The sequence below is a fragment of the Bos taurus genome, chromosome 13 (assembly GCF_002263795.3).
Source record: "Bos taurus isolate L1 Dominette 01449 registration number 42190680 breed Hereford chromosome 13, ARS-UCD2.0, whole genome shotgun sequence".
Lineage (NCBI taxonomy): Eukaryota > Metazoa > Chordata > Mammalia > Artiodactyla > Bovidae > Bos > Bos taurus.
Genome location: NC_037340.1, coordinates 20,039,140 through 20,060,954, shown reverse-complemented (window position 1 = coordinate 20,060,954; position 21,815 = coordinate 20,039,140). Strand labels below are relative to the sequence as shown.

The 21,815-nt window shown below is 39.6% G+C and overlaps 1 protein-coding gene across 12 annotated transcripts in view; it reads left to right on the top strand.

The window, feature by feature from the left end:
• CCDC7 (coiled-coil domain containing 7) overlaps positions 1-21,561 on the top strand; it is a 266,671-nt gene extending 245,110 nt beyond the window's left edge. For 10 of the 12 annotated variants that reach the window (XM_059892902.1, XM_025000934.2, XM_025000939.2 and 7 more), the window contains 5 exons: positions 8,482-8,607; positions 13,111-13,218; positions 13,900-14,133; positions 15,022-15,151; positions 21,391-21,561. In XM_059892902.1, coding sequence (XP_059748885.1) covers positions 8,482-8,607; positions 13,111-13,218; positions 13,900-13,919 — 254 coding nt within the window. In that variant the 3' untranslated portion in view covers positions 13,920-14,133; positions 15,022-15,151; positions 21,391-21,561. The remainder of the gene's footprint in view (positions 1-8,481; positions 8,608-13,110; positions 13,219-13,899; positions 14,134-15,021; positions 15,152-21,390) is intronic. The other 2 variants (XM_025000938.2, XM_025000935.2) reach the window with 1 other exon arrangement.
• The last annotated feature ends 254 nt before the right edge of the window (positions 21,562-21,815 follow it).

The following is a 21,815-nucleotide window of genomic DNA, read 5'->3' as shown; positions in this document are numbered from 1 at the left end:
GTGCCGTGGAAAGAATTTCTGCTCCTGGGGAAAAGATACATTGCTGGCATGATGTTCACCAGAACTGAAAAGGGTCATGAGCTTTTGGGAAGCGCACTGGTAACCAAGTGAGAGAAACAAATTCCTTGGTTCTTTTCCAAAAGTCTCCCTCTAGCAGGCCCTGTTTTGCACAGCCTAACTTGGTGCTACCTGGAAAAGCATAAATGTAGTTTTTAGAATCCCAGATCCAGTACCACAAAGCAGAATGTAAAAGAGTGGTTTGGAACCTAAAAGAAAATAAGCTTCTCAAATGTTACTGGAGGTGACCTTGCTACATGTCTCTCATCTTTCATCTGATTGGCTTAGGGGTCTTCACATTGTAACCTTGGATCCTTAGCACAGAATGGGGGCAAATCTCAATCAATGCACAAGAAATTTTCAAGTCTCTGCCTGCATTTGTCTGCTTTTCTTGCATTCACTGAAGTCATATTACCAAGATGAGAGTTGTGTGGGAGCACATGAATACAGGTAGTCAAGAACATGTGGAGCCTGTTATTGAATCCAGTCCACCCGTGCTCCTTCTGGTTGCAAATACGCATGATTCCTACCCCCCTCCCATGCAAAATACATGTGCTCTTCCAAGAATTCCGCAAATTCTCATTAAAATTTGATATCAGTGCCAAAGACCACTGTCTTAGGATCTATAATCTCTTTCAGAGGCAGCTCCGGTGATATGACTTACCATAAAACACACACACACAATAGAGTAGCACAGGCAAGGACAGACTCCAAAGTGTCCTGGTGGCTCAGATGGGAAAGAATTCTCCTGTAATGCAGGAGACCCTAGTTCGGTCAGGAAGATCCCCTAGAGAAGGGAAAAGCTACCCACTCTAGCATTCTTGCTTGGAGAATTCCATGTACAGAGGAGCCTGGCAGGCTATGGTCCTTGGGATCACAAAGAGTCAGATACAACTAAGAAACTAACACCGCAGTAGACACTCCCTTATAAAATGTGGGGGGAAAAACAGGCATATAGCAGTGATCCATACATTTAGGTCATCTTTCCCATCATTTGATTATATTTTAATTATAATTTTCTCTATAAAATATGCATTCAGAAACAAACCAGGAACTTCACTGGTAGTCCTGTGGTTAAGACTCCATGCTTCCACTGAGGGGTTGTCGGTTCAATCCATGATCAGGAACTAAGATCCTGCATGCCAGTTGGCATGACCAAAAATAATACAACAAATAAACCCAGGAGAGAATGCAGAACTGACTGTACTACAGATGTATGACAGGTGACATCAGCATCATGATGGCACAGGATACTGCTCCTAATCTGCCTCTTATCAACAATAAAAATTTGTCATGTATCCATGAACAAAAGTGACATTGTGGGAGTCTGGGATCCAGCATCATTTACCAAGGGACTTGGAAGAGTTCTATATGCCTGTGCATCAGGTAATAGGAAGACAGACCTCCATCCTAACTGTGGACCCTTCAGTAGCTTATGAACTGGTTCCAGCTCCTCTTGGCTATGGTCCAGGAGAATCTGGATAACCCTGACTGGGGCAGTCATCACAGATAAGAGAGCCTTAATGGAAGTCTGGGTTTCTCAAGAAGAAGTTCCAGCACTCCATTGGAGTAAAAGATGAGTTTGGACACATTAGAGTGGATAAGCGGAAAAGTTTGACGTTGCCAACCTTCCCTAAGATGGCAGCAGTAGGGCCAAACAAAAGCCATCCTGTGAGGGGGTGAGAGGTAGGTCAAAGGAAGAGCAAGTGATTGAGCACCAGGCTTCCACAGCTGTTTGGGGTGCAGCCAAAAAGACTCATTTCTCTCCTGTAGCATTCAGAGCACTACGTTACAGGACAATATGAGGTCAGGAGAGAGGCAGATAAGACTTTTGGAGAGCATTAAAGGAATTGGGTTCCTTCTGACTATGCTGTGAACTCCATCAGAGAGCCCACCTATGAACTTTCTGGGAGAGCCTCACCTGCAGATACCCCCAGCTGGCCTGTAGCTCCCCCAGGGTCAGACATGCCTCATCCACATGCCCTCATTCTGCAGCCAACTCCCTGTGGATGCTCCAGAGTGTGGCAGCCAGAGCAGTCTTTGTTAGACAGCTATGGAGCACTTTCCTAAAGCAGTCCAGTGTCTGTGGACCAGAGAGAAACCAGAAACTTGAAATGCAGCACCACTTGAGAAACAAAAGGGAGGTTATCAGCATTGGACCTGGTGCATTGCAGAATCCAGAGATGATATACAAGCTTAAGAATTCTGCCACAAGAGTGAGCAAGAAATGTGAGCAGGTATATCCACTCAAGGTCTGAGAAAACCTCCAGGTCTCTAACAAGGCTGATGGAAAGCACTTCTCCCCTGAAAGCAGTAGTAAGTCTGAAGGAGGGGACTGCTGCTTCAGATGTGAAGACAGCACACTAAAGCCCAAGGAACACAAAGAATCAAGGCAACGTGATACTACCAAAAGATCACAATAATCTTCCAGAAACCAACCCCAAAGACATGGAGATCTGTACTGTACTCAATAAAGAATTTAAAATAACTGTTTTATTTCATATATGTTGATCAGTCACTAAGTCTGACTCTCTGCGACACTATGAACTGCACCCTACCAGGCTTCTCAGTCCTTCACTATCTCCCTAAGTTTGCTCAGACTCATATCCGTTGACTCAGTGATGCCATCCAACCATGTCATCCTCTATTGTCCCATTCTTCTGCTGCCCTCAATCTTTCCCAGCATCAGGGTCTTTTCCAGTGAGTTGGCTCTTCACATCAGGTAGCCAAAGTACTGGCACTTCAGCTTCAGCATCAGTCCTTCCAGTGAATATTCAGGGTTGATTTCTTTTAGGATTGACTGGTTTCATCTCCTTGCAGTCCAAGGAACTCTCAGGAGTCTTCTCCAGCACCACAGTTCAAAAGCATCAATTCTTCAGCTTTCAGCCTTTTCATAGTTCATCTCTCACATCTGTACATGACTGCTGGAAAACTCATAGTTTGACTATATGGACCTTTGTAGGCAAAGTGATGTGTCTGCTTTTTAATACACTGTCTAGGTTTGTCATGGGTTTTCTTCCAAGGAACAAGTGACTTTTAATTTCATACCTGCAGTCACCATCTGCAATGATTTTGGAGCCCAAGAAAAGAGTCTGTCACTGTTTCCATTGTTTCCCCATCTATTTGCCATGAAGTCATAGGGCCAGATGCCATGATCTTCTTTTTTTGAATGTTGAGTTTTAAGCCAGCTTTTTCACTTGCTTTCACCCCCATCAAGAAGCTCTTTATTTCTTCTTTGCTTTCTGCCATTTGGGTGGTGTCATCTACATATCTGAGGTTATTGATATTTCTCCCACCAATCTTGATTCCAGCTTGTGATTCATCCAGCCAGGCATGTCACATGATGTACTCTGCATATAAGTTAAATAAGCAGGATGGCAACATACAGCCTTGACATACTCTTTTCCCAATTTTGAACCAGTTTGTTGTTCCATGTCCTGTTCTGTTGCTTCTTGACCTGCATACGGGTTTCTCAGGAGGCAAGTAAGGTGGTCTGGTATTCCCACCCCTTTAGGAATTTTTCACAGTTTGTTCTGATCCACACAGTCAAAGGCTTTAGCGTAGTCAAGGAAGCAGAAGTAGATGTTTTTCTGGAATTCTCTTGCTTTTTCTATGATCCACCAGATGTTGGTAATTTGATCACTGGTTCCTCTGCCTTTTCTAAATCCAGCTTGTATATCTGGAAGTTCTCAATTCATGTACTGTTGAAGCCTAGCTTGAAGGATTTACAGCATTCCCTTGCTAGCATGTGAAATGAGTGCAGTTGTGTGGTAGTTTGGACATTATTTGCAATTGCCCATCTTTGGAATTGGAATGAAAACTGACCTTTTCCAGTCCTGTGGCCACTGCTGAGTTTTCCAGATTTACTGGCTTACTGAGTGCAGCACTTCTGAAACCCAAGAAAATAAAATCTGTCATTGTTTCCACTTTTTCCCCATCTATTTGCCATGAAGTGATAAGACTTGATGCCATGATCATTGTTTTATGAATGTTGAATTTTAAGCCAGCTCTTTCACTCTCCTCTTCCACTTTCATCAAGAGCCTCTTTAGTTCCTCTTCACTTCTTGACATTAGAGTGATATCATCTGCATAGCCAAGGTTGTTGATATTTTTCCCACCGGTCTTGATTCCAGCTTGTGAGTCATCCAGCCCAACATGTCACATGATGTACTCTGCATATAAGTTAAACAAGCAGGGTGACAATATACAGCCTTGACATACTCCTTTTTCAGTTTTACAGTGTTCATATATATATACACATGCATACACAGAGGAATACTATTTAGCTAATCTGTTGACACTGAGTTTATTTATTTAGATTTCTTTAATTTCCTTCAGTAATGTTTTTTAAGATTTACTATAGCTATTCCCCTTTGTGGAATTTATTACTATTTTATTATTTTTGATGTTTTCACAAATAAAATTGTTCCCTTAATTAAGTTTTTGGATTATTGTGTGCACTTATATAGAAATAAAATTAAGTCTTATATTATATGTCCAGCAGTACAGTTTTATGATGTAGTCTTTTTAATCAGTTAATTGAAGAAGAGGTAGAAATGTATATTGTCATTTATATTTACCTATATAATTACCTTTAAGGTGCTTTTTTATTTATTCATGTGAATTTGAGTTACCTTCTGTTGTTATTTTGTTTCAGCCTGAAGTATTCCCTTTAGTTTCCCCCTCAGTCAGTCTTTCCCATCAGGAAGTTTCCATAAGCCTCTTATCATTCTCCATCAAAGGGCAGACAGACTGAAAACCACAATCACAGAAAACTAACCAATCTGATCACATGGACCACAGTCTTGTCTAACTCAATGAAACTATGAGCCATGCTGTGTAGGGCCACCCAAGATGTACGGGTCATCGTGGAGAGTTCTGACAAAACATGGTCCACTGGAGAGGGAATGGCAAACCATTTAAGTATTCTTGCCTTGAGAACCCCATGAACAGTATGAAAAGGCAAAAGATAGGACACTGAAAGATTAACTCCCCAGGTCGGTAGGTGCCCAATATGCTACTGGAGATCACTGGAGAAATAACTCCAGAAAGAATGAAGAGATGGAGCCAAAGTAAAAACAACACGCAGTTGTGGATGTGACTGGTGATAGAAGTAAAGTTCGATGCTGTAAAGAGCAATATTGCCTAGGAACCTGGAATGTTAGGTCCATGAATCAAGGCAAATTGGAAGTGGTCAAACAGGAGATGACAAGAGTAAATGTCAGCATTTTAGGAATCAGCAAGCTAAAATGGACTGGAAGGGGTGAATTTAACTCAGATGACTATTATCTCTACTACTGTGGGCAAGAATCTCTTAGAAGAAATCGAGTAGCCCTAATAATCAACAAAAGGTCTGAAATGCAGTACTTGGGTGTATCTCAAAAACTACAGAATGATCTCTGTTTCCAAGGCAGACCATTTAATATCACAGTAATTCAACCAGCTTCTATGCCCCGACCAGTAATGCTGAAGAAGCTAAACGGTTCTATAATGACCTACAAGACGTTCTAGCACTAACACCCAAAAAAGATGTTATTTTCATTTTAGGGGACTTCCTACTTTGGAGTAACAGGCAAATTTGGCTTTGGAGTACAGATGAAGCAGGGCAAAGGCTAATAGAGTTTTGCCAAGAGAACCCACTGGTCAGAGAAAACATCCTCTTCCACCAACACAAGAAAAAATTCTACACTTGGACATCACCAGATGGTCAACACTGAAATCAGATTGATTATATTCTTTGCTGCCAAAGATGGAGAAGCTCTATACAGTCAGCAAAAAAAGACTGGGAGCTGACTGTGGCTCAGATCATGAACTCCTTATTGCCAAATTCAGATTTAAATTGAAGAAAGTAGGGAAAACCACTAGCCCATTCAGGTATCACCCAAATCAAATTCCTTATGATTATACAGTGGAAGTGAGAAATAGATTCAAGGGACTAGGTCTGATAGATAGAGTGCCTGATGAACTATGGACGGAGGTCTGTGACATTGTACAAGAGGCAGGGATCAAGACCATTCCCAAGGTAAAAAAAAAAAAAAAGCAAAAAGGCTAAATGGTTGTCTGAGGAGGCCTTATAAACAGCTATGAAAATAAGAGAAGCAAAAGGCAAAGGAGAAAAGGAAAGATATAAGCATCTGAATGCAGAGTTCCAAAGAATAGCAAGGAGAGGTAAGAAAGCCTTCCTCAGGGATCAGTGCAAAGAAATAGAGGAAAACAACAGGATGGGAAAGACTAGAGATCTCTTCAACAAAATTAGAGATACCAAGGGAACATTTCATGCAACGATGGGCAAAATAAAGGACAAAAATGGTATGGACCTAACAGAAGCAGAAGATATTAAGAAGAGGTGGCAAGAATACACAGAAGAACTATACAAAAAAGATCTTCATGACCCAGATAACCACGACGGTATGATCACTCACCTAGAGCCAGAATGCGAAGTCATGAGGGCCTTAGGAAGCATCACTCTGAACAAAGCTAGTGGAGGTGATAGAATTCCAGTTGAGCTATTTCAAATCTTAAAAGATGATGCTGTGAAAGTGGTGCACTCAGTATGCCAGTAAATTTGGAAAACTCAGCAGTGGCCGCAGGAGTGGAAAAGGTCAGTTTTCATTCCAGTCACAAAGAAAGTCAACGCCAAATAGTGCTCAGACTACCACACAATTGCACTCATCTCACACACTAGTAAAGTAATACTCAAAATTCTCCAAGCCAGGCTTCAACCATATGTGAACCGTGAACTTCCAGATGTTCAAGCTCGATTTTGAAAAGGCAGAGGAACCAGAGTCAAATTGCCAACATCTGTTGGATCATCGAAAAAGCAAGAGAGTTCCAGAAAAATATCTACTTCTCTTTATTGACTGTGCAAAAGCCTTTGACTGTGTGGATCACAAGAAACTGTGGAAAATTCTGAAAGAGATGAGAAAGAGATGAGAATACCAGACCACCTGACCTGCCTCTTGAGAAATCTGTATGCAAGTCAGGAAGCAACAGTGACAACTGGACATGAAACAACAGACTGGTTCCAAATAGGAAAAGGATTACATCAAGGCTGTATATTGTCACCCTGCTTATTTAAATTATATGCAGAACATCTTGAGAAACGCTGGGCTGGATGAAGTACAAGGTGGAATCAAGATTGCTGGGTGAAATATAAATAACCTCAGATATGCAGATGACACCACCCTTTTAGCAGAAAACGAAGAACTAAAGAGCCTCTTGATGAAAGTGAAAGAGGAGAGTTAAAATATTATCTTAAAGCTCAACATTCAGAAAACTAAGATCATGGCATCTGGTCCCATCACTTCATGGCAAATAAATGGGGAAACAGTAGAAACAGTGACAGACTTTATTTTTTGACCTCCAAAATCACTGCTAATGGTGACTGCAGCCATGAAATTAAAAGACACTTGCTCCTTGGAAGAAAAGTTATGACCAACCTAGACAGCATATTAAAAATTGAAAACATTACTTTACCAACAAAAGTCTGTCTAGTCAAAGCTATGGTTTTTCCAGTATGGATGTGAGAGTTGGACTATAAAGAAAGCTGAGTGCATAAGAATTGATGCTTTTGAACTGTGGTGTTAGAGAAGACTCTTGAGAGTTCCTCAGACTGCAAGGAGATACAACCAGTCCATCCTAAAGGAAATCAGTCCTATATATTCATTGGAAGGACTGATGCTGAAGCTGAAACTCCAATACTTTGGCCACCTGATGGGAAGAACTAACTCATTGGAAAAGACCCTGATGCTGGGAAAGTTTGAAGACAGGAGGAGAAGGGGACGACAGAGGATGAGATGGTTGGATGGCATCACTGACTCAACAGACATGAATTTGAGTAAACTCCGTGAGTTGGTGATGGACAGGGAGGCCTGGCCTGCTGCAGTCCATGGGGTCTCAAATTGTCAGACACGACTGAGTGACTGAACTGAACTGATTCCCTTTAGTATTTCTTTTAAGACATGGCTGGTAGTATAAAAACAAAATCTCTTGGGTTTTTTTTGTTTGTTTGTTTGTTTTCATCTGGGTATGGTTTGTTCCATCTTTATATTTGAATGATAGTTTTTCTAGGTATAAAATTCATGATTGTGAATTCTTGCTTTCAGCACTTTGAAAATACAATTCCACTACTTGTGTGCTCTAATCCTCATATTCCCCTAGCCCTAAGCATCAATTTATCTAATTCCTGTCTCTATTATAATTTAGGCTTTTTGTGACTTGCTTCTTTCATTTAGCTCTGATCTCCAAACTAATCTTCTAAATATATATCTTTATATTCTAATTGAGTTAATGTTCTCAAAAAATTAATTTTCATTATATAAACTTCTTTATTTTTATTGACAACTTACTGTTTGAGTATTAAAAATAGAAATAGTTATGAATATGATCCATCTCACAGCTAACATATTTTCTAAATATTTCTAGATGTATCTTTTGAGGACTTTTCATCTTACATGACTGAACGCCCAAAAGTACTTCATAGACCATCTAAGACTAGGCCAGGTTTTTATAAAGCCATCAATTTTCCTTCACTGAATAAAGAACATTCAGGTAATTCATATTATTTTTATTGTACAATGTGATGTTTTTAATGAATAAAGGTTTGATTATATGGAAATTACCAGATTGTACTAACCTTAGTCATATAACCAGTTTAACAAAAATAAATGAAAATAAATGCTAAAGTAAGCTCATCTGACATATATGCATTCTTAGTGGATGAGTGGTGTCTCTGGCATGGCTCCCTTGCCTACCACTACTAAATTGGAACTCCATTATTTTTTTCAACATTCCTTTTTTCAACATTATTTTTTTCAACATTCCTTTCCTGCAGATGACTGAGATAAATGCATCTTATAATCCTCTTCCTTATATTTAAATATTCCTCTTTTTATCAGTCCCAAGCAGGGTCACTGGGCTTCCCTGGTAGCTCAGATGGTTAAGCGTCTGCCTGCAATGTGAGAGACCCCGGTTTGATCCCTGGGTCAGAAAGATCCCCTGGAGAAGGAAATGGCAACCCACTCCAGTACCTCTTGCCTGAAAAATTCCATGGACAGAGAAGCCTGGTAGGCTACAGTCCATGGGATTGCAAAGAGTCAGACATAACTGAGCAACTTCACTTTCTTTCACTAAGCAGGGTCAATAGAAAGAGTCAATGTGAGGGTAAGTGTGAAGGACGATAAATAATATGTTCATTTTTCTTCCTCCATTACCATCTTCCAACTGTCTAATCCATTCATGTCTAAGAACCAATTTACAGACCCTATTTCTTATGCATTACTCCAGTGGTATTTATCATGCAAGATATATATCGTAGAAACTAAGCACATTAATGCAATTTTTTTCTACTAACTTGAGAGTAGCATCTAAATGTGCCGCATTCTGCTTTTTATTTTTCTCCAAGTGACCATTTTGAAACAGTTTCCATTATTACATAGTTTTGTTTTTAAACAGTGCTCAAAATATGTATCTTTGAAATAGTGTTTTTTTTAGTATCTCTCCTTCCATTATGGGCTTCCTTATAGCTCAGTTGGTAAAGAATCCACCTGCAATGCAGGAGACCCTGGTTTGATTCCTGGATCGGGAAAATCCCCTGGATGGAAAGGACAGGCTACCCATTCCAGTATTCTTGGGCTTCCCTTGTGGCTCAGCTGGTAAAGAATCTGCCTGCAATGCAGGAGACCTGGGTTCATTCCCTGGGTTGGAAAGATCCCCTGGAGAAGGGAAAGGCTACCCACTCCAGTATTCTGGTCTGGAGAATTCCATGGACTGTAAACTCCATGAGGTCACAAAGAGCTGGACACTACTGAGCAACTTTCACTTTCACTTTCCTTCTGTTCTAGCACTAGATTTTTCACTGTAGGAATACAAATTTCTTTGTTAGAAAATGAAGATACACTGTTTCATAGAGAGAGAAAAACTTTACTTGATAATTTATTTATTTAATTGCTTAAATTTTTTTTACTGACCTACCATTTAAAAAAAACCTCTTTAACATTTTTACAGTTTTTTATTATTTTTTTCTTGGTTCACACTCTTACTGTTTATGTTTGTTGTTATTGTTGTTATTCAGTCGCTAAGTCATGTCTAACTCTGCAACCCCATGGATTGCAGCTCCCAGGGATGGGGGAGCCTGATGGGCTGCCGTTTATGTGGTCACACAGAGTTGGCCACGACTGAAGCGACTTAGCAGCAGCAGCAGCAGGCTTCCCTGTCCTTCACTATCTCCCAGAGTTTGCTCAAATTCATATCCATTAAGTTGGTGATGCTATCTAATCATTTCATCCTCTGCTGCCCTCTTCTTTTGCCTTCAATCTTTCCCAGCATCCGGATCTTTTCCAATGAGTCAGCTCTTCACATCAGGTAGCCAAAGTATTGGAGCTTTACCATCAGTCCTTCCAAGAATATTCAGGGTTTATTTCCTTTAGGATTGACTGGTTTGATCTCCTTGCAGTCCAAGGAACTCTCAAGAGTCTTCTCCAGCACCACAGTTCAAAAGCATCATTTGTTTGGCACTCAACTTTCTTTATGGTCTAACTGTCACATCCATACATGACTACTAGAAAAACCATAGCTTTAACTATATGGACATTGTCAACAAAGTCACGTCTCTCTGCTTTTTAATATGCTATCTAGATTTGTCATAGCTTTCCTTCCAAGGAACAAGCATCTTCGAATTTTGTGGCTGCAGTCACTGTCTGCAGTGATTTTGGAGCCCAAGAAAATAAAATCTGTCACTGCTTCCACGCTTTCCCCTCCTATTTGCCATGAAATGATAGAACTGGATGCCATAACCTTAGTTTTTTGAATGTTGTGTTTTGAGCCAGTTTTTTTTTTTACTTTCCTCTTTCACCTTCATCAAGAGGCATTTTAGTTCCTCTTCACTTTTAGCCATTGAAGTGATTATCATATGCATATCTGAGGTTGAGATATTTCTACTGGCAGTCTTGATTCTAGCTTATGAGTCATCTAGCCCAGCATTTCACATGTGTAATCTGCATATAAGTTAAATAAGCAGAGTGACAGTATACAGCCTTGACATACTCCTTTCCCAATTTGGAACCCACCCATTGTTTCATGTAAGGTTCTAACTGTTGCTTCTCGATCCATAAATAAGTTTCTCAGGAGACAGGTAAGGTGGTCTGGTATTCCCATCTCTTTAAGAATTTTCCACAGTTTGTTGTGATCCACACAGTCAAAGGCTTTGGCAGCACAGTCCAGGAAGCAGAAGTGGATGTTTTTCTATAATTCCTTTGCTTTCTCTATGATCCAACAAATGTTGGCAATTTGATCTCTGGTTCCTCTGCCTTTTCTAAACCTGGCTTATACATCTGGAAGTTCTCAGTTCACATACTGCTGAAGCCTAGCTTGAAGGATTTTGAATGTAACCTTCAGTTCAATTCAGTCTCTCAGTTGTGTCCGATTCTTTGCGACCCCATGAACTGCAGCACGCCAGGCCTCCCTGTCCATCACCAACTCCCGGAGTTCACCCAGACTCACGTCCATCGAGTCAGTGATGCCATCCAGCCATCTCATCCTCTGTCGTCCCCTTCTCCTCCTGCCCCCAATCCCTCCCAGCATCAGAGTCTTTTCCAATGAGTCAATTCTTCGCATGAGTTGGCCAAAGTACTGGAGTTTCAGCTTTAGCATCATTCCCTCCAAAGAAATCCCAGGGCTGATCTCCTTCAGAATGGACTGATTGGATCTCCTTGCAGTCCAAGGGACTCTCAAGAGTCTTCTCCAACACCACAGTTCAAAAGCATCAATTCTTCAGCGCTCAGCCTTCTTCACAGTCCACCTCTCACATCCATACATGACCACAGGAAAAACCATAGCCTTGACTAGACGAACCTTTGTTGGCAAAGTAACGTCTCTGCTTTTGAATATGCTATCTAGGTTGGTCATAACTTTCCTTCCAAGGAGTAAGCGTCTTTTAATTACATGGCTGCAGTCACCATCTGTAGTGATTTTGGAGCCCAGAAAAATAAAGTCTGACTCTGTTTCCACTGTTTCCCCATCTATTTCCCGTGAAGTGATGGGACCGGAGGCCATGATCTTCGTTTTCTGAATGTTGAGCTTTAAGCCAACTTTTTCACTTCCCACTTTCACTTTCATCAAGAGGCTTTTTAGTTCCTCTTCACTTTCTGCCATAGGGGTGGTGTTATCTGCATATCTGAGGTTATTGATATTTCTCCCAGCAATCTTGATTCCAGCTTGTGTTTCTTCCAGTCCAGCGTTTCTCATGATGTACTCTGCATATAAGTTAAATAAGTAGGGTGACAATATACAGCCTTGACGTACTCCTTTTCCTATTTGGAACCAGTCTGTTGTTCCATGTCCAGTTCTAACTGTTGCTTCCTGACCTGCATACAAATTTCTCAAGAGGCAGATCAGGTGGTCTGGTATTCCCATCTCTTTCAAAATTTTCCAGTTTATTGTGATCCACACAGTCAAAGGCTTTGGCATAGTCAATAAAGCAGAAATAGATGTTTTTCTGGAACTCTCTTGCTTTTTCCATGATCCAGCAGATGTTGGCAATTTGATCTCTGGTTCCTCTGCCTTTTCTAAAACCAGCTTGAACATCAGGAAGTTCACGGTTCACATATTGCTGAATCCTGGCTTGGAGAATTTTGAGCATTACTTTACTAGCGTGTGAGATGAGTGCAATTGTTTATGCTTACATGCTAAGTTGCTTCAGTTGTGTCTGACTCTTTGCAACCCTATGGACTGTAGCCCAACAGGCTCATCTGTCCTTGGGATTCCCCAGGCAAGAATGCTGGAATGGATTGCCATGCCCTCCTCCAGGAGATCTTTCTGACCCAGGGATTGAACTTTCATCTGTTATGTCTCCTGTATTGTCAGGTGGTCAAATACTCACCAAGGAAAAATATTTACTAACATAATATTTATGTTAGTAAAGCTGCTTTATCTAAAATATTGAAAAAAATATACAGAAGCTGTACTTTAGAAGTAGATTAGTAAGATTTATTTTAATTTTTTCAAAGTTTAAATGAGGTTATTTCTAGGTTATAAGACCATCCTCATTTTTTTTAGGGCATCAAAAAAGATCAACCTTAAAAAAAAAGAATATTGAACATGAAGAGACTCTGCCCACTGTGATTGCTACAACTAGAAAACCTGTCTATAAAGGTAAAAGTAATGGTATGTTACTTAACTAGGCCTCTGTTAAATGGGGACTTTGATTGTTTCCAAACACTGTTTATAACAGTGTTACAACAAACATCATTGGACGTAATTGATATTTCATAATCCTGTCTTGCCTCCATCAGCTCAGAGTTAAGTCTTTCACCTAAAAGGAATTGTCACTATTTCTTTCCTGATGCTGATTTTTTTGGTTCCTTTTGCAGCTCAGACATTCATTTCTCATTTAAAACTGACTGATTTTTTGAAGAACCATAGATATATTAAGCATATACATTGTGTGTATTCCAAAAAATAATATTGTAGTGAACTTTAACTTTTTGATTCCTGTATAAATGCTTCTCAAAGTGTGGTCCCTGGACTAGCAGCCTGGGCATTAACTAGGAACTTATTTAGAAATGCAAATCCTTGGCCCTCACTCCAGACCTACTGAAATAAAAGCTGTGGGGTTCAAGTCCTTTAATTTGTTTAACAAGTTCTCTGAGTGTTCTGATGCAGGGTAAAATTGGAGAACCATTTCTATAGAAACATAGGTAGATTTATGTACTTCTTTTCCATTTTCATTGTTAATTTCATATACAATATTCTATTTTTCATGATGTCACATAATAAAAATTATATCAAGTACAATGAAATTAAATAGAACTATTTTTTTAATCACACAACAATTTTCCTTTAAAGTGCCATATACAACTGCCTGAAAATCTCCACCCCACCCATACTTTTGAAAATAAATTAATTCTGGGCAAAATAAATAATGTGAGCAAACTTATGGAGACAGCAATGAAATTGCAGGAGTGGAAGCCTTATGAAAATAACATTGCCTTGAGTGAATGGTGTTTATTGAACAATACTGAGAAAGACCCTGAATTAACAGGGTAGGCCCAAATCATGGAGGACCTTGATCGGCAGCAGGTGAGGTTTAGTGAATTTTCTGTTTTCTAATTTTGGGAAAGTTACAGTTGTCCTTTAAATAGCTAATAATGAAAATATTCCCCTAATTTGAAATAGTCATGTTTTAACACTGCACAACCAACTTCAAAAAAGAGAGGAAGTAAAAGCAAATGCCTTGTGGCTCAGCTGGTAAAGAACCCGCCTGCAGTGCAGGAGACCTGGGTTTGATTCCTGGATTGGGAAGATCCCCTGGAGAAGGGAAAGGCTACCCACTCCAGTGTTCCAGCCTGGTGAATTCCATGGACTGTATAGTCCATGGGGTCGCAAAGAGTCAGACATGACTGAGAAACTTTGACTTTCATGATAATAATCTAATTGATATGTGTTGTAGTATATTCTGTGGAGTTTGTAATTGCATAAAGTACAAGTGATAGAATTTTAAAAATGTGCTTCTTGACAACAAAAGTTAATAACATTGTTAATAGCAATCTTACCATAATGTGTAATATTATACATATTACATATAATATTACAAGTAATAATCAGTGTTATTAGCAACTTGAATAATAATTAAGATAGTATTTTTAACCACTTTTTTTACTGTGCCCTGGAAAGCATAAATATTATTGGATGAAATAGCCTTAAATCCAATCTGAATTATTACTGATATAGGTATTTAAACTTCTATATAATCCTTTTGTGCCTTAAATGTTACTGTATTTCTCCAGCAAGAATTTGAACAATGAGTAGTATTGACCTAAGTATTTTGGAGTTCTGTTTTGTACCAGTATTTAATAAGGAAAATTGGATTTCTACAAAAACAATATAAAGTGGAATAAAATTAGTGAAATAGTGGCTATCTTCTATAACTCCTCACTATAAAGATATTATTTATATTTTATACTGTAGTAAAAAATGTACAACTTATATGGCAAGAAGAAATCATGAACTGAGCATAAAATATCAATCAAGAGAAGATAAATGGAGTGATTCTTCACTAATTACTGATTATTGTCTGAAACTGAGAAAGATCCAAGAGGTAACATAGAAATTATGTGTATTAATAATTTTTGTGAAGGTTTTGGAGAGAATTATGCAGAAATGAATAGGAGAATTGTTGAAAGCTGCCAAAAATTGGAATGTGAGCAATGCAAAATTAGTTTTCCAACATAAGTTCAGCATAGCATCCTGCCCCCATGAGTGGTGATTGGTGGACCCAGTCTAGCCTCTCAGTTTGCTTCTGTGGACTATCCAGATAATAGTGAATATAATTTATTCATTAATTATGTGATTATTTGATTAGATGAGCTGATATATGTGCTAAATCAGTGCTTTTCAAGCTTGTCTACAAAATAGGAATCACCTAAGGTGACTTTTCACTTTCATGCATTGGAGAAGGAAATGGCAACCCACTCTAGTATTCTTGCCTAAAGAATCCCAGGGATGGGGGAGCCTGGTGGGCTGCCATCTATGGGGTCGCACAGGGTTGGACACAACTGAAGTGACTTAGCAGCAGCAGCAGCAGCAAGGTGCTTTAAAAGCTACTAATTATACTGTGCAGCCAGAGCTGAGAACTGTAATGCTTATTATCTGATGATATAAAGGAAATCCATGAATACCTCAGTCCATCCATGAATGGTTGTGGCTGTTTTGTTTTTAATCTGGATCTTGTAGCTATGGAAAAGGAGTGCCCAATGAATAGATTCAGTCTGTATTGGATCCATGTAAATATTCCTTCTCCCAAACCATGTTGTTCATGGTGATCATGGCTTGACCTCCACAGCACTCCCCAACAGAATTTCCTGTGATAATGAAAGTGTTCTTTGTCTGTGCTCTCCAGTATGCAAGCTATGACCTATATGCAGCTGTTGAGCTCTTGAAATGTGTTTAGTATATCTGAGAATCTAGACTTTTTATTTTATTTATTTTAATTAGTTTAAATCTAAATAGCCATATGTGGTTTGTGGCTTCTATATTGGACAGCACAACTCATGAATGATTCAACAACCAATCAGGACTTGGAAAAGCAGTGAGCTCTCCATAAGATGACATATATGAAACCTTTTTGCTGATTAATGATAGGTACAACTAAACATATCTCCTGGGAGAAGTAGGAGCAGGAATAGTATTTCAGCAGAGCTGTTGGATAAGATATGATGCTTCTTAGGATGGCAGGATGGCCCTTAACATTGAGCAGCAGTGTCAGTTTCAACTACAGACTCTGAATAGCTCAAATTAGGCCAGGATTAGTGGGCAAAAGCAAAGGATCTACAGCTGTTGGAAGGCTTTGCTGCTGCTGCTGCTGCTGCTGAGTCACTTCAGTCGTGTCCGACTCTGTGCGACCCCATAGACGGCAGCCCACAAGGCTCCCCTGTCCCTTGGATTCTCCAGGCAAGAACACTGGAGTGGGTTGCCATTTCCTTCTCCAATGCATGAAAGTGAAAAGTGAAAGTGAAGTCGCTGAGTCTTGTCCGACTCTTAGCAACCCCATGGACTGCGGCCTACCAGGCTCCTCCGTCCATGGGATTTTCTAGGCAAGAGTGCTGGAGTGGGGTGCCATTGCCTTCTCCTGGAAGTCTTTGGTTGCCTTCAAAATTAAGGCAAGTCTCATCTTAGAGTCAGATAATGAGTAGTCAGGGCGCCCTTATGAGAATGAATATCTAACAACCTCTAGAAATCCAATAATTCCTTTGATTTTTATTGTGATTCACTCAAAAGTTTAAAACTTACTAGAGATCATATTAATGCTGTAAGTAAGCTAAAAAAGCCTCAAGAGAGTATTTCTCTGGTCTTTTGAATACATTTTTTGCTATGGTTAGTCTAAAAATGGTGCTTCTAAAGACAGATCTGGACTGCCTAAACCAAAGGTTAATGTGAGGTCTGTTTTCTTACGTAAATTAGAATATCAGCTTTATAAACACGCTCTGGCCATAAGGTAGTAGAAGAGAAATTTTATGTTCATAAAAATGCTGTTGAAGCTTATTCAGTTGGTAAGAGTATCTCCAGCATTTCATTTTCTGTTTGTCACAATCTCTAATTGAAGTCAAATTGTTAGTGTCCTAAACATTTACTTCCAAAATGTATCATAGAGCTAGCTGGTTCAGGAGATTAGAGATCAATAGGAGCAGATAGTAATCTAAATGTAACCATTTGACAACTTAGTATTTAATGAGAGGCAAAAATCCTTATTTTTCTTTTCAAGATGAACATGAGATTACTTTTGGGGGGCATGGTTTGAGGAATATATTTCCCCCCTCTGTATATTGGTGGCTAACTTTTTGCACAGGGCAATGATTTCAGGTACAGAAAGAGTATATTCACTTGAAGGACCCTAGACACTAGTTGATTACACAATGAGATTCCCGAGGCAAGGGAATCATGTGATTTTGTTTTCTGATTTAGAAAACAGTTCTCAATATATTTTGTTCTTCTGTATGTCAATGAACACCGCAGTTGCAAATAAAATGGACTTTTTAAATAGGGTGTGGGCATTCAGTTCACTCAGTTATGTCCGACTCTTTGCTACCCCGTGGACTGCAGCACACAGGCCTCCCTGTCCATCACCAACTCCCGGAGTTTACTCAAACTCATGTCTGTTGAGTCAGCGATGCCATCCAACCATCTCATCCTCTATCATCCCCTTCTCCTCCTGCCCTCAATCTTTCCCAGCATCAGGGTCTTTTTAAATGAGTCAGCTCTTCGCATCAGGTAGCCAAAGTATTGGAGTTTCAGCTTCAACATCAGTCCTTCCATTGAATATTCAGGACTGATTTCCTTTAGGATGGACTGGTTGGATCTCCTTGCAGTCCAAGGGACTCTCAAGAGTCTTCTCCAACACGACAGTTCAAAAGCATCAATTCTTCAGTGCTCAGCTTTCTTTATAGTCCAACTCTCACATCCATACATGACTACTGGAAAAATCATAGCCTTGACCAGACAGACCTTTGTTGGTAAAGTGATGTCTCTGATTTTTAATATGCTGCCTAGGTTGGTCATAACTTTCCTTCCAAGAAGTAAGCGTCTTTTAATTTCATGGCCACAGTCACCGTCTTTTAATTTCATGGCCACAGTCACCAAATCATCACAGTGATTTGGAAGCCCAGAAAAATAAAGTCAGCCACTGTTTCCACTGTTTCCCCATCTATTTGCCATGAAGTGATGGGACTGGATGCCATGATCTTAGTTTTCTGAATGCTGAGTTTTAAGACAACCTTTTCACCCTCCTCTTCCACTTTCATCAAGAGGCTCTTTAGTTCTTCTTCGCTTTCTCCCATAAGGGTGGTGTCATCTGCATGTCTGAGGTTATTTGTATTTCTCCCTGCACTCTTGATGCCAGCTTGTGCTTCTTCCAGCCTAGCGTTTCTCATGATGTACTCTGCATATAAGTTAAATAAGCAGGGTGACAATATACAGCCTTGACATACTCCTTTTCCTATTGGAACCAGTCTGTTGTTCCATGTCCAGTTCTAACTGTTGCTTCTTCAGATTTCTCAGGAGGCAGGTCAGGCGGTCTGGTATTCCCATCCCTTTAAGAATTTTCCAGTTTGTTGTGATCCACATAGTCAAAGGCTTTGGTGTAGTCAATAAAGCAGAAGTAGATGGTTTTCTGGAACGCTCTTGCTTTTTCAGTGATCCAAAAGATGCTGGCAATTTGATCTTCTAACAATACAAGAGAAGACTCTACGCATGGACATCACCAGATGGTCAATACCGAAATCAGATTGATTATATTCTTTGCAGCCAAAGATGGAGAAGCTCTATACAGTCAGCAAAAAAAAGACTGGGAGCTGACTGTGGCTCAGATCATGAACTCCTTATTGCCAAATTCAGGCTTAAATTGAAGAAAGTAGGGAAAACCACTAGCCCATACAGGTATGACCTAAATCAAATCCCTTATGATTATACAGTGGAAGTGAGAAATAGATTCAAGGGACTAGATCTGATAGATAGAGTGCCTGATGAACGATGGACGGAGGTTCCTGACATTGTACAGGAGGCAGGGATCAAGACCATCCCTGAGGTTAAAAAAAAAAAAAAAAGGCAAAAAGGCAAATGGTTGTCTGAGAAGGCCTTACAAACAGCTATGAAAATAAGAGAAGCAAAAGGCAAAGGAGAAAAGGAAAGATATACCCATTTGAATGCAGAGTTCCAAAGAATAGCAAGGAGAGGTAAGAAAGCCTTCCTCAGGGATCAGTGCAAAGAAATAGAGGAAAACAATAGAATGGGAAAGACTAGAGATCTCTTCAACAAAATTAGAGATACTAAGGGAACATTTCATGCAATGATGGGCACAATAAAGGACAGAAATGGTATGGACCCAACAGAAGCAGAAGATATAAAGAAGAGATCGCACGAATATACGGAAGAACTGTACAAAAAAGATCTTCATGACCCAGATAATCACGATGGTGTGATCACTGACCTAGAGCCAGACATCCCGGAACGTGAAGTCAAGAGGGCCTTAGCAAGCATCACTACGAACAAGTCTAGTGGAGGTGATGGAATTCCAGTTGAGCTATTTCAGATCTTAAAAGATGATGCTGTGAAAGTGGTGCACTCAATATGCCAGTAAATTTGGAAAACTCAGCAGTGGCCACAGGACTGGAAAAGGTGAGTTTTCATTCCAGTCACAAAGAAAGGCAATGCCAAAGAGTGCTCAGACTACCGCACAATTGCAGTTAAACTCAGCAGTGGCCACAGGACTGGAAAAGGTGAGTTTTCATTCCTGACACAAAGAAAGGCAATGCCAAAGAGTGCTCAGACTACCGCACAATTGCAGTTATCTCACACACTAGTAAAGTAATGCTCAAAATTCTCCAAACCAGGCTTCAACCATGCGTGAACCATGAACTTCCGGATGTTCAAGCTGGTTTTAAAAAAGGCAGAGGAACCAGAGATCAGATTGCCAACATCCGAAGGATGATTGAAAAAGAAAAAGCAAGAGGGTATGGTGGTAACTGTAATTTACAGGATTTGTATTTTTGACAAAAATGGCTGAATCACTGGGCCAGTGAATACGGGTATTGATGGCTTCTTGAGTGAAATCCTGGTGCATGCAGCTGCCCAACACTTTGAAGTCTATCATTGCTTTAACTGAATGGCAGAAACCCACAACCAAGCATTTCACTGAGACATAGACTGCTCTCTCTGAACCCACAGACTGGGAAGAGAAAAAGCATTGTGACTGTTCTCTCTCCCATATCTTTCCTACCCTCCTATCACTTTCCTGACAGCCAGTCAGGTGACTGAGTAGCAGATGGAAAGCTATGGGCTGTGTGCCGGCAGTCAACATGTTCAGTTCTACAAGGCACAAGCATAATCCCTATCTTAGGAGGATAAGATTCCAGACCTTTCAGTTTGGGGATGGGTCAGAGTGGTAGAACTATGTATGAATGACTCTTGTGTTCATATGGTCTCATGGGTTAAGTCTATCAGTTCAGAGCATGTTTTCATCAAGGATCAAGGAAAGAAACTCATTTAAATTGTTCAAGATCGTAGAGCACATTAGAAGCAAAGAGAGGGGAACCCATAAAACTGGACTGTATATAAAGTCCATGATTTTAATCTCTAGTATACATCCCATGTAGAAGAACGAAATGGCAACCCACTGCAGTATACTTGCCTGGAAAATTCCATGGACAGAGTAGCCTGGTGGGCTATGGTCCATGGGCCCACAGAGAGTCAGACACAAATGAGTAACTGAGCACATATATCCCATTACAAAGTCATAGTCCATAATACCCAGCTTTACAATATTGTTTAAAAAAATTATTCTGACATTTGTTTTAATGAAAACTATTTGAAACTATTGTGATAGGGGAGGAAGGTTGAACTCAACTCCAAATATAGCAGAAACAGCTGGGGTTTATAGCCAGTGAGCAGAGTAAGTGAGTGAGTAAGTGGATGTGACATTACTAAGAGGTGGCATCAAGTGTCGGGGATTCCTGCTAAATAACCCTAACAGTCTTCTTGCTGAAGGCAGACCAAGGACAGGGCCAAGCATGAATCCTAGTTGAAAAGAAGGCTTAGAGAAACCCAACTAAATTTTGTTTAAGGAAGAAGTTTTTGTCAATGTTCAGCTAAAATAAACTTCCTAGCATTGAGACAAAGATCATTGATTTTGAAAACCAAAAGCTCCAGATAATATTTTGAAAAATGCTATGCAACAAGTGTAAAATTTACTGTAATGATGAGGAATATACAAAACTGAAAGAAATGCTTATGTGTATATTAGAGGTTCAATTAAATGAAAAATATAGTAACTTGGTTTATTTTCAGAACTCTTCTTTACCATCTGGAACACATTTGAAACTCTTTAAGATCATAGCCACTGTTGCTGATGTTAAGAAAGGAGCTGTCTGCCGAAATTCTACCTTGCTTCAATTCATTCATGTCCCTGTAATGCCTTCTGGTGTGGTATAAAAGCAATTAAATGAAATCTTTCCTCCACATGCTTTGATAATGTCTTAATTATTTGTGTCAACTATTTGCAAATCTATTCTTTATGATACTATGTAGAAAAAAGTCACTTCCATACCTTTGTTACACTTCCAGATAGAGGAAATGAATTAAGAAAAAAATCTTGCTGTAGTTTTTTATATTAATCTGAAAATTCATTGAAGAGATCAGAACAAAGTCTTTATATAATATTTATTAAACTTAGTAAGACTACAAATCATACTGTTAGCTTTTAACTGAACTAA